A 13,187-nucleotide genomic window follows, 5' to 3' on the forward strand; every position below is an offset into this window, starting at 1 on the left:
TGTAACTTTCAAACTTTCATATTATGAGGAAAATGTTTTGTGCAGGTCAAATAAATTAAGAAACAAAATAAAACAACTATAAAAGTGTTTAAATATAAAAGTGAAATAATCAGCAAGTAATAGCTAAATTAAGTCGGTCTCGTTACGATTACAATAAGAGATGACTTGGTAATGATACAATTAATACAAACTGAGAAAACAAAATAAAAATCCTGAGTATGCTGAATTAATAATAAAAATTCGTGCATAGTGTGTGTGTATAAAAAAACTTACTGTTCCAGCAGAAGCTTTATATCAAAACTTTAAATGCGATAATACTGGTACCTCTCGATACTGGTACAAATGTAAAAAATGAGATATCGGACTGTCTTTGTCAAACCGAACGGATAGAGAATGTAGAGGCTATTCTTACTTGAGGTAAAACAACTGTCCGCTTGATAAGTATTGGCCTTGACTGCGATTTAGCAATGGATCTTTACAAAAAAATGGAAAAAAAATTACACAAAAACACTAAAAAGCATCGTGTTTTATAAAGTTAATAGAGTATCAATGAATACGTCATTTTGCGTGTGCAATCGAGAAAAGGGTGTATGCAGTATATGATAAGAGCGCTGCAATGCTAAAGACTGTAAGGTTTTTACAACTTGTGGTTGCAATCTTTGTGAGTTCAAATCCAGCACGCAGTGAGCTTTTAATTCCAAGATTTTAATAGCTATAGCTGGACAGGCAGACATCCAAATAGAGGACAACAGATGATGACAGACTATCGACGACAGACCTACTTGGAGATTGATATATATAGATTATAATAGGCTACGTGTGATAAGAAAGTTCGTCTACAGGTCTGTTTTTTTTTCTGCTGTGCACAGCAATCCCTTTTGTATTGGGGATTAATGGGAAGAAGACCTGATTGTGAAAAGTGTAAAAAGTTTGGAGTATTGCCCACCGTCCCCTACCTTACATACCTTTTACATACACTAGATTAGTTGTAGAGTGTAGATTAAGAGCCAGCTTGAGTAAAATCCAAAATAGTCCTAAATCAAAATATTTAATTCATTGCGTTGCTCAACCTAATCCTTACTACAGTAAGAGCCGTGTCCATCCAACTGTCTGAAGCCACCGTTGAAACTTGGAAAAATAATAGTTTTCAAGGGGATTAGAACTCACAACATTAGGCATTGTAGAAGGATGTTCTAACACCTGCTTCAATCAATCACCTTGCCAGTTGTGGAATAACTGTTCCATTAGCACTATAATTCATTAAATGCAATTTCCCGTTCCTTTGCTCTAAACGGTAATAGCAACTGCTTCAACATCAACAGACAAAAGTGTTTTGTAATCTTAAGTAATTCAGGCAGCAAAGCAATCTGTAGAAGCAAGTAACCAATGGATGAGCTTTAGCTGCTATCAAACTGCGCCCTTTCTTGTCAGTGGATTGCAATGCTTTGGTTAGTACAGGAGTTCACTTTTCAAGCTTATAGGTTGCATAAATAAAACAGATTTTAATGGTCATACATGTTGAATCTACTGTTGTATCTGCTTGCCATCTGTTAGATACCCCGACATCGGCTTCAATATTTCTTCAACATTTGCGATTCATAGGTCCATCTTGTATTCATAGGCAGTAAGGGATGACTGCGAGACGCTTGTCACAGAGACAGGGGACTGCTGCCCTGTTTGTATGGACTGTGTTTCTGACAGCAATAGCCTTGTGATCAACGGGACCGATTTTGTATCCAATACAGATCGCTGTTCCACTTGCAACTGTTTGGTAAGTCAGTAAGGTGTCGTTCACCTGATTGCAAGCACTGATGACGGAATTATAAAGTTGTAAAGAAAACTTATGGTATTGTTGTGGTGTTGTTGTGGTATGGGTATGGCATTGGTATGATATTGATGTGGTATCACTATGATATTGATGTGGTATTGGTATGGTATCGCTTTGGTATTGATGCAGTGTTGATATGGTATTGATATGACATTAGATCCTGTTATAGTATTAACACGCTGTTATAGAATCAGGAAATACGCTGCAGCCGAGTAGCATGCCCTCCGTTGTGGTGCAACAACTCTGTAACACCGCAAGGGGAGTGCTGTCCTATCTGTACCGACTGCAGAGCAGAAAATGGAGCTATTTACCGCAGTGGAGAGAGTTTCGTGTCAGACGCTGACCCTTGTGTCACCTGCGAGTGCCAGGTCAGACCATGTGCATAGTTTTGTCCTTCGTTAGTTTTGCAGTCTTATATATCAGTTTGTCCGAGATGTATGAACTTCAAGTTTCTGAGAATGTATGAGCATATAAACTCTCGCTGAAATGAAGCATATTATTTTTCGTACAATGAATATGTTTGATGTAGCACTGTACAGCCTCATAAGTTGTATGGCTACTGTACTATCCATAAAAGTTAAAGATTCACTTCCATTAGCTCAACATTTCCAATTGGTGTTTTCATAGATTTTTTCGTAAAGAACATTCTGGAAGTCTCAGTGAATCAAGTTCCAAAAGTTGCAGTTCCAGACTTCTATTGTAACATTTGAAATGTATCATATGAGAATCAAAAACATAACTTGTTAATAAGCATTATCTTTACTAGCCATGCATTTTCCGACTTGATATAATATTTTTTGTAATTTTTCTAATGGAAGATTTGCTCAAACAACTTATGAAATGTCATCATATGGAAGTAATTTGTGTAACATTGTTTAACAGGAAGGAGAGCTAGATTGTATCTCGACAACCTGTGCAGAGTTGTCATGCAATAGCCCCGTATATATGGCAGGCCAGTGCTGCCCGACGTGTGGAGAATGCTTAACATCGTCTGGACTTGTGTATGACAACGGAGACGCCTTCGACTCCTCTGATGACAAGTGCTCAGAATGTAGTTGCATTGTAAGCATGTGTGGCATTGGGTAGCAGGTGCTTAAAAAGGCGCAATGGGAAATAATTTGTAAATCTGCTCACTAAATTGTCCATCTAAACAATTATTAAAAGTTTGGTTTGTGCAAGTGTTCCGATAATTCAGTTACATAAAAATATGATATAACTAGTTGTCTACTCTTGTTAGGAATGGAGGAAAAGACAAATCTTAACTTTATGCATTTTGCTTTGTCATGTACTGTATGTACATGTATAGCTTTTTATTTGCATTAGAAATCAGCAGCAAAACAATGTTTTTCGTTACGTGGCAAAACAAAAATGAGAACACAAATCATGAATTATTGAGCGCTAGTGAATGCCCGGTGGTGCCAGGGTAATATAGAAGCCTTTGCACAGAAACGTTATTTCTATTTAACATATAACAACAGTTACCATTCTAATTTCCAAACTTCATATCACGATAAAAGTGTTTTTTGCAGTTTAGATAAATTAGGAGAAAAAATAGAGCAACGATAAAGATTTTTAAACTTTGTCAAACAACAGTAACTTTTCAAATTTCGTATCACGAGAAAAATGTTTTATGCAGGTCAAATAAATTAAGAAAAAAATTAAACAACTGTAAAAGTGTTTAAATGTAAATGTAAAATAATTAGCAAGTAAAGGCTACAAAAAGTTCTTTTGCTAGAATTACAATAAAATATGATTTGGCAATGATACAAATAATACAAACTGAGAAAACAAAATAAAAATATTGAATATGTTGAATGAATAATAACAATGAGTACATAGAAGTGTGTGCATAAAAAAGGTTTGTTGCAGCAGAAGCTATCCATCAAAACTTTGAATATGATGATACTGGCACCTCTTGATACGGCTATAAATGTAAAAATGAGATAGCGGACTGTCTTTGTCTGGTACTTTTTCTGACCAGATGGAGAGAGAATGTACAGGCTATTCTTACTCGATAATACAACTGTCCACGCGGAATGAATTTAGCCTTTAGCCTACAGATTTAGTAATGAAACGTTAGGAAAAACCGGAAATGGGATTGTAACAGCACATTTGAAAATTACTATAAAAAAAGGTAATGGTAGCAAAAAATTACCTTTCTAAAAACTTTCAATAAATAACAAAAGTAAAAGATATATTAATTAATAATAAAAAGTGCATATTTAGTGTGTGCAGTTGCAATAAGGATACAGAGTACGTATATAATAAGAGCGATGGAATTGTAAGAGCCTCCGTAGACTTGTGGTTAAAGAATTGATTTACTAACGTGCGGTTGCAATCTTCGTGAGTTTATTAGCTATAGCTGGACAACCCGAATTACACAGACACAAATTTTGAAATTTATATCGATGTATATAGAAGTTGAACAAAAGTTTTTTGAAAGTGATAATCTAATACTATTATGGAAGAGTCGGTATAGTGAATTGATGGTCGTAGTAACAGAAAGTTTGTGTGGAAAGATAAATACAACTATTCTGGACATAGTTTACGCTGAATTTTGTAACTTGTAACGCAGGTGCAGGAAGTGTCATGTAAGCTTGTGTATGATGTATTTGTAACGTATTTATCAAAACGTGTCTTCCATTTTCTTAAAAGGCTATTGCCAAGTGTATCATGTTGAAGACTTTAATTTTTGCATTAGCATATTACATATTACAAGTCATACCATTCATACCATTCCTTAATGATGAAACTTGAGTTAGTGGAATTGTCCTTCCGGTTAATAGAATGTTTTTATTTGCATTGTTCTTAACCTGTGCCTTTCGTTTGAAGCTTAAAAACACATTTACAGACCTTTACACATTTTGTTGGTTTCTTTAATTGCAATTCAGGAGGGCTAAAGGTAATACTTGTTGAAATGGAGCTAAGGATTGTTTGTACTAATGGTCTTCACCATGTCTTATCATTGCCTGTTTTCAACACGTCTCTTTGTAGGATGGTGCAATCAGTTGCAGTCGAAGAAAGTGCCCCGCCATTTTCTGTGAGGATCCAGTCCTGTTACCAGACAAGTGTTGTCCTATTTGTGTAACCAGGCAATGTGATTATCAAGGCACAAAATTAGTGGATGGAGAAAGGTGATTGCATTTATATACTGTAATAACTCGCATATAGGCCAGCCTTTTATAAATTGCCCAAAGTAAAAGCTTTTGTAAAATATTACATACAAGCCAATTCCATAAATACCACGCTGTATGTCTAGCCTGTGAATGTTCAACTAATCAGAGTGTAATCAACTTGAAAATGAAACATGTAATGATGATGTTCATAGAAAAAACATAGTGCGTCTAATTGGTAAAGGGTATACCGCATTTGCTTTAGATGCAATATAATGAATAATAGAATTTATGTTATAAGTGACCATAATAAACTTTATTCGATTCCAGGCTGCATTTTATGGTTGACCAGTACCCTGGCAGTTTAGTGTGCCATGCGAGATCATCAGGTTTAATGACAAGACGTATAATTATTGTGAAGTGCTAGTGGGTAGTTGATTGATGCAGGTGGTAGTGTGTTGGAATTCAGAGCTGAATGTCATGAGTTGTAATCTCAGATGATGCAATCTTTTTTCAACTTACACTCATGGCTTCAAATGAATAAGCAGACACGGCTCTTATTATAGTAAAGATTAGAATAGTAGTGATATTTTAGAATCGAAGAGAATGTCATGTAACGATAATATAATGTTTTTTGTTTTAAAGCTAGCTACAATGCAAGTATATACAGTAGCTTACTGTCTGCCTATTAAACCTAGTCAGTGCACTCAAGTCATAATCCTACAAGTTGTATTAACAAAATAATATACAGTTCAATATTTTCTATTGCGTTTTTATTTCTTTTTCGTGACATAAAAGAGTGTTCAGTTAACTTGCTCTCCGCTAAATTATGTTGTACTAGTTGCTGAATGCCTTATTGAATGTGTATTGCAGTGTGGACGTTGGCTGCAAAGTGTGCAAATGTCAAACTGGCAAAGTTATCTGCTCAGCTCGTGTCTGCCCTGCAATTGGTTGTCCTAATCCAGTGATGGGAGAGTGCTGCCCTATATGTACAGGTGAGAGTTATTTCAATCAGAAGATGGCAAAATGCATTAATATTTAAAAAACATTTATATTTTTTACATACAAGTACATCTGTATTTTTTAACATGCACTAAGCTTTAGTAAAATTTATAACTATAATTTTTAAAATCAGTCGAAGATTGATTTGTGTAACAACCCGACCTTATAACCAATAAACACGAAGGGAAATAAAACATGTGTAAAGCATACTGTTTGTTTTATCAGCCACAGTGATCTGTTACATTACTGATTGGGTGGCAGTGAATTTGAGTAAAAATGTTAGCGGGTTATCATCTAGTGTAGACTCAGTTCTATGTGAGTTTTTCTGGTATCAACCCCACTACATGCTTAAAAGGAACTTCTGTGTGTTACAGCATGCTCACACTCCTAACTTCTGAATCAATTTCTTTAAGTTCAAATATATTGAAAATATTTAGATTACGCTTTCTTCTTCTGATCAAATAATACCATAAAAACTGTAATTGCACGCCACTGTAGAAGAGTTGAAAAATAAAGCGCCATGGCATTCGAATAGAGGTTTTACAGTATGCATAAATCTGATAGGAACAACAATATATATGCATGGACTGTAATTGGGGTTAAGTCCCTTGCAATACAGATATATGCCTAGATTAAAAGAAACATTAAAAAGAGGGAAAAAATGGCATTAAAATATCTTTGAAGTATGGAATAAGTCTGGTTGTTTCTTAAAAAGTATATCAGTCAGATCTGCAAGTGTCTAGAGTGTAAGTAGAATGGCAAAATACGTAGAATTGCATTTTCAGGTGAGTTGGTGTTTGAAGTATGTACTTATAGCTTGCGATTATCTCCTAGAGAAATATAATTATTTGTGGAGTTGAATGACTCTGTCATGAAACTATGATATAATTTAGGATGAGGCCTGTACTGAATGAAGTATAATCTATATATATATATATATATATATATATATATATATATATATATATATATAGATTATACTTCATTCGGTACAGGCCTCATCCTAAATTATATCATAGTTTCATAGTTCCAGCAGTAACTCTTAAAATCTTGGAACTGAAATTCTGCATTATGATGGATTTGAACTCACAACGAATGCATCCGCAAGGTTCTTATCCAGGTGCTCTACTACTGTGCTACAACGGCATGTTGATCAAAGATCTTATCATATACTGTATACCAGGCTAATTATTTTAGCACTGCACCCATGCGTTACAAAGTCCCTGGTAGGAAATTTTTTCCGTAAGGTTCAATTACTATATCTGGTGTCAAGGCCAATTCTTCTCACACGGACGATTATATCATCTCCGGAGGAAGAGCCTCGACATTCTCTTTCCGTTCGGTCAAACAACGACAGTATGATATCACATTTTTACATCTGTACCAGTATCGAGAGGTACCAATATCGTCGTATTTAAAGTTTTGATGGATAGCTTCTGGTGGAACAGTAACCTTTTTTATACACACACACTTCTATGCAAGAATTGTTATTATTAATTCAACATGTTCAGGGTATTTATTTTGTTTTCTCAGTTCGAATTATTTGTATCATTACAGAATCATATTTTATTGTAACTGAGATTAAAAAAAATTATTCTAATTATTGAGATTTCAAAATTACAATTAATTACAAACAATAATTGGGGTTTTTAAAGACTAAAAATTTTACCGAGTAGAACTGATATCAAGGAATGATTTGAATGAAGACTTTGTACATACAAAATAAAAATGTACTCGAAGATACAATGATTAACTGAGGTAGAGACAGGATGTGATTTATCCAATAAAAACAGTGGTTGATTAATGAAATGATTAAAAAGAACCAAGAGCTATGGCTGACTATGTTATGACTGCTGTCATTCCATCAATATACAACATTGACATAGAACTAAAATAAATAAAAATATATTTCGGTTAGCTTAAATTCTCGCAGGTTGCGTTTCACAAGCTTCAGTGTTTTATTCTCTTATCAACCACCTTTGACCTTGTATTGTTTCAGACTGTCTATACAACGGAGAGATCTTGTTCTCTGGATCGAGTGCTACTGATTTGGACACATGTAAGACCTGCTCATGTACAAATGGCACAGTGAGCTGCAGCCAGCTGACTTGTCCTCCAGTTGATTGTAACTTCCCTACAATAGAGAGTTGCTGTGAGACGTGCACGAGTGGGTGTAATTACGAAGGTGTGGTCTACACTCAAGATGAGACCTTCAGAACTGTTGGGAAACCCTGTGAGGAGTGTACCTGTGTGAATGGTAGGTGATAAGCATTACTTTAATATTTGCGGTAGTTGGTTATTAATTATTGTTTCCTTTGTATGAGTTGGAGAATTTTTCAACTTATTTTACCTGATTCAACACAGGCAAGGAAGAAATTTTAAACTGAGGGAACTTAAAGATGTTTTGTGAGTTTTTACTTGTACTATAAAGTAGCGCAAGAAGGCATCCTTGGAAACAATCTTAGGCTATAGTTAGTCCCTTAGTTCTATATTCACCGAAAATGTTTCTGAATTGCACACAAACCCTGTTTACTGCCTACATGTATCTAATTTTACTATTAATACTATTAGTGCAAGCTACTATTACTACTACTATTACTACTACTACTACTACTAATATTACTACCACTACTACTACTATTACTACTACTACTAATATTACTACTACTACTATTACTACTACTATTACTACTACTATTATTACTACTACTATCACTACTACTATTACGGCTACTACTACTATTACGACTACTATTACGGCTACTACTATTATTACTACTACTATCACTACTACTATTACGGCTACTACTACTATTACGATTACTATTACGGCTACTACTACTATTACGGCTACTACTACTATTACGGCTACTACTACTATTACGGCTACTACTACTATTACGGCTACTACTACTATTACGGCTACTACTACTATTACTGCTACTACTACTATTACGGCTACTACTACTATTACGGCTACTACTTTTTTTACTTCACCACAATTGTTATTATTCCACTAATGTCTTTACATCAACTGTTGAACATTTGAGACGAGTTGTCTGTTTGAGACGAGTTGTCTGTTTGAGACGAGTTGTTTGTTGGAGACGAGTTGTCTGTTTGAGACGAGTTGTTTGTTTGAGACGAGTTGTCTGTTTGAGACGAGTTGTCTGTTTGAGACGAGTTGTCTGCTTGAGACGAGTTGTCTGTTTGAGACGAGTTGTTTGTTGGAGACGAGTTATCTGTTTGAGACGAGTTGTCTGTTTGAGACGAGTTGTCTGCTTGAGACGAGTTGTCTGTTTGAGACGAGTTGTCTGTTTGAGACGAGTTGTCTGCTTGAGACGAGTTAGTAAAAAAAGAAATGATTCTCAATAAAAGCTAGAGCTGCTCCCGTGTTTTTTACTACCACAATTTCTTTCTGTGGCTTTGAGTTTATTTGTGTCGTAAGTACTCTATAGATGTCTCTTATTTATTCTCTAACCATTTTCTTCATTTGTATGGTTCATCTACCGGGAAATACAACAGATTTGTTTACAACTTCCTGTATAACGGCTTATCTGTGACGATGCGTTGATTGCAGTTTTCTATTTTCAGGAAGTGTGGTGTGTGAGGAGGAAACGTGTAGTCTTCCAGTAGACTGCCTCGAGACCTACCGCTCACCTGGAGAATGCTGTGATGTATGCACTAGCTGCCCAGTGCCCGCATCCACTGGCAGAAGAATCTTTACATCCCCATTTGCAGAAAGTACACCAGTAGCTTCAGATGCTATTGGTAGAAGGGCCGGGGACCTGTGGATGATTGCAGGTTGGTTTTGGGGTCAGCTAAAGTTTATAGAAGTCGTAGTTTCCTGTAGATCTTTTCCTGTGCATCGTGTACCAACTAAATCTACTGTAACACGGCGATCGTACTTTTCAATTGTTTAATTTTAGCATGGGCAATCTTTTTTGCTTTGCTAAGTTTTAGGATTTTATCGTTTTAATAAATCATATCTCCTCTTTTACAGTGCCTGATCAGATACCCTTTATCATATTTGAAACAACTAAATTTATTCTTACAGACAGTAGCCATCAAGCACACTGAAAATATTCAAATTGATTGGGCAGTATATTAGTCATTTTGAATAGGTAGAAACAGCTACTTACAGAAAACACAGTAGATCCTATACTAACGACATTAATTTGTTATGGAAGTTGTTTTAAGTAGAAAGTTTTGTGAGTAGAAACCAATTTTATTATATACTGTAGATGCCCTAATTCCCAAGCTCCCACAAAATTTGGGTATAATATTGGTTTAAATATAAATACATCTAGTTGTTGAAACTTGTAACAAATACATGTTTGAATTAGATTACTACATAATAAACAAAAATTACACATGGAATGAAGAAAGAACAGCGAAATAACAAATAAAAACTAATAATTTATTTACTTTCGGCTTTGGCCGTCTCGACGAGGAAGCGAAAACAGCGAGAAATGGGAGCAGAGCAGTTAGAAGAGCTTGTGCTGCATTGTTATCTTGATTTTTGTTTTGCTCAAAATAAACTTTTTTAAGCACAGAAGTAGAAAGATTTATTTACACAAGCACGCACTGAAAAACTGCCATCATTTAGAAAACACAGAACTTCAATTACTAGACACGAAAGTTGTCCTACGCTGTATGTGATATATGATAAGTCCAAATTATCCAGCAAAACCGTTAAAACATTTGCCATTACTGACTTACGCTAACCGATGAAACTAAGTGAGACAGCCTTTCGTATCTAGATTTACATTTCATAAATCGAAGCGACGTTTTTACCAAAAGTAATTTCATACCTTGAAAATTTTGTAGAGTAAGCGTATAAAAATACGTATTCTTTTAGAGCAGACGTTCCACTGTATACTTACTGCGATTAGTCGGGTAAACTGAGGGTGTCGAGTGAAATGCATAGTGGATAACATTGGAAATAAGGTGTTGAATGATTCTTTGACAACATTGCTAGAGACACCTGGAGGTTACCTGGAGGTCACCTGGAGGTCACACTTACTAAAGCAAACTGTGATGACATCTCTAGAGACTGAATGTGTATGAGCAGGCCTAGCAATCACTCTGCCACAAGGATACTTTCCAATTAACCAAATTGTATACATTGATTAAACTCTCTACTAACAAAAAAATTATTAATAAGACAAAGAGAAGAATACGAATGTTGATTTGCAAAAATAAGTTTTTAATTATTTTTTCTATAAAGTTTTTTGTACCGACTCTTTGGACTGAGTTATGCTGTTTCACTCCGCTTGTATTTTAGCAACGCCAATTACTGAACTAGAAAAATGTATACATGATTTTAATTTGTGGAAAATACGGTACGTGATGGGCAAATAACAGAAATATGTGACTGCTTCATCATGGTAAAATTTGTTGAGGCAGGTCATATATGTCAATCGTGTCACAGCCAGTATTTATGCCATTTTTGAGTCAGTCACAGCCAATTTTGTCAACCTCACCTCAAATGGGCATGAGAGGTTATGACATCCCAAGTTAGCAGTTGTACACCGAAACTATTTGAAACTGCTTGTGCATGTTTCTGGCTACTCCTAGTAGTATGCTGTTCAAACAGGAGTTCAAACCAAAAATAGGAAAGCAAACCCCCTGACCCCCTGAATGTGTCGAGGCGATCCAATGATGCTGCCTGCTGCCAGCTGACACTTTTTCATTACATTGCCTGTAGTATTCAACTGTTTTATGCAGACGTCTTTTGTAGTTGAATGCCGATGAAATTTTGCGTTTTGTGCAAGGCAGTAGTGTACTATTTTATTTCAATTTACAATTAGACTAAAACAAACAAGCTATTTTTATACTGAGTATTTTAAAACAAAAAATTTGAGGAAGTTAGGCGGAGGTACTACATGTAGTTACTAGAGGTACAGCAGTACATTCTCAAGGCCAGCCTACTCCACTAATAGAGTATTAGTGAGGAATCCTGTACTATATATAGATTACTTTCTTTCATCTATAGTCTAACATAATGTGAAAATGCTTCAAAACATTTTTTAGTCTTGAGCCTGTTAAAAATTATTTACAGTATTTCTAAGGGGGTACATCATTTCGGAATTCTAAAAAATCTTTTTTAAACCGCATTTTGGAGTGAATTGAAGTTAAAAGCAGATGTTAGGCAGTATTTTAGAATTTTTTGGCATAAAGATAAATTTTGTTATACAGTATTTTGCTGCTATCGAGCTGGTCTGTTCTCCTGTAGATGGTCAAACTTTCTATGATCATACTGATTGTTCTGAATGCACATGTGAAGAAGGCTCTTTAGCCTGTGGACCTATACAAGACTGTCCCATTCCGGCTTGCACTCATCCGAGAACTGATGCTTGCTGTCCTAGCTGCGATGCATGCGCCTACGCTAACACCACCCTCAGGTGCAGTTGTATTTACATTAGTTACCGTACTGAACTATATGTTTACTATACTTCCATAACAGCAAATAAAAACCACTACTATAAAGTTTTATTATGTGATCGTCACATGCTGCTAACATATCTCTTCCGAGACATGACCAGGCCTGTATTCACTGGTTGCAAGTTGGGGCGGCTAATGTTAGACGACTAGTTATGAGCACCTGGGGTTGTGGAGGGGGCGGTGTAAGCTCCCCAACAGGTTTCTCTCATGTAGGGCCTCAGCCGGGCCTCTCATGTGAAGTTTTAAAAAATTTTATCGGAAAGTATCAACATTTTTCTATTTGTTGAAATTTGTTTTGTTTTAGGTGATGTGACTGCAGGGACGTTTTTTAGATTTAAATAGGCAAAACTTGGCCGCAGTTAAAACGCTCAGAAAAAAGATATCTTTTTCTTTTCAGCGTTTTAACAAAGATCAATTTTGCCGATTCTATTTTAAGTTTATCCGGAGGTTTCCACGCTTTCGATGGAACATGGCCAAGTGGATGTTTGGTAAAACTTGACCTTTATAAAAGTCGTTAACAAGAATATTTTTCCACTGATGTTAATAATGACGCCTAAGAGCTACTAAAAGCTGATGGTGGTCTCTATGGCTTAGAATAAAGGGATATTCTACAGCTATAAAAACCGTCTCCTTAGCCGTTGGGCAAATAACCGTTTGAATAAATGATGTTGAGGTCGAGTTATCTGAAGCAATTTATCATTGCGTGGGAACGAACCAAACAAATCCATTCAAGTTAACCTCGTGTTCGAAATGAAATGTTACATTTTATCCGAGGGTGAGTTTGACTGTACTTAGCCGCA

The 13,187-nt window shown here is 35.6% G+C and overlaps 1 protein-coding gene across 1 annotated transcript in view; it reads left to right on the top strand.

The window, feature by feature from the left end:
• Positions 1-13,187, top strand: part of LOC137407055 (kielin/chordin-like protein) — a 39,185-nt gene that overhangs the window by 11,831 nt on the left and 14,167 nt on the right. Inside the window, exons 10-17 of the mRNA XM_068093661.1 lie at positions 1,622-1,771; positions 2,017-2,196; positions 2,711-2,890; positions 4,823-4,962; positions 5,815-5,936; positions 7,943-8,200; positions 9,535-9,744; positions 12,179-12,347. Coding sequence (XP_067949762.1) covers positions 1,622-1,771; positions 2,017-2,196; positions 2,711-2,890; positions 4,823-4,962; positions 5,815-5,936; positions 7,943-8,200; positions 9,535-9,744; positions 12,179-12,347 — 1,409 coding nt within the window. The remainder of the gene's footprint in view (positions 1-1,621; positions 1,772-2,016; positions 2,197-2,710; positions 2,891-4,822; positions 4,963-5,814; positions 5,937-7,942; positions 8,201-9,534; positions 9,745-12,178; positions 12,348-13,187) is intronic.

Source organism: Watersipora subatra, chromosome 10 (genome assembly GCF_963576615.1).
Source record: "Watersipora subatra chromosome 10, tzWatSuba1.1, whole genome shotgun sequence".
In the NCBI taxonomy this organism is placed as follows: Eukaryota; Metazoa; Bryozoa; class Gymnolaemata; order Cheilostomatida; family Watersiporidae; genus Watersipora; species Watersipora subatra.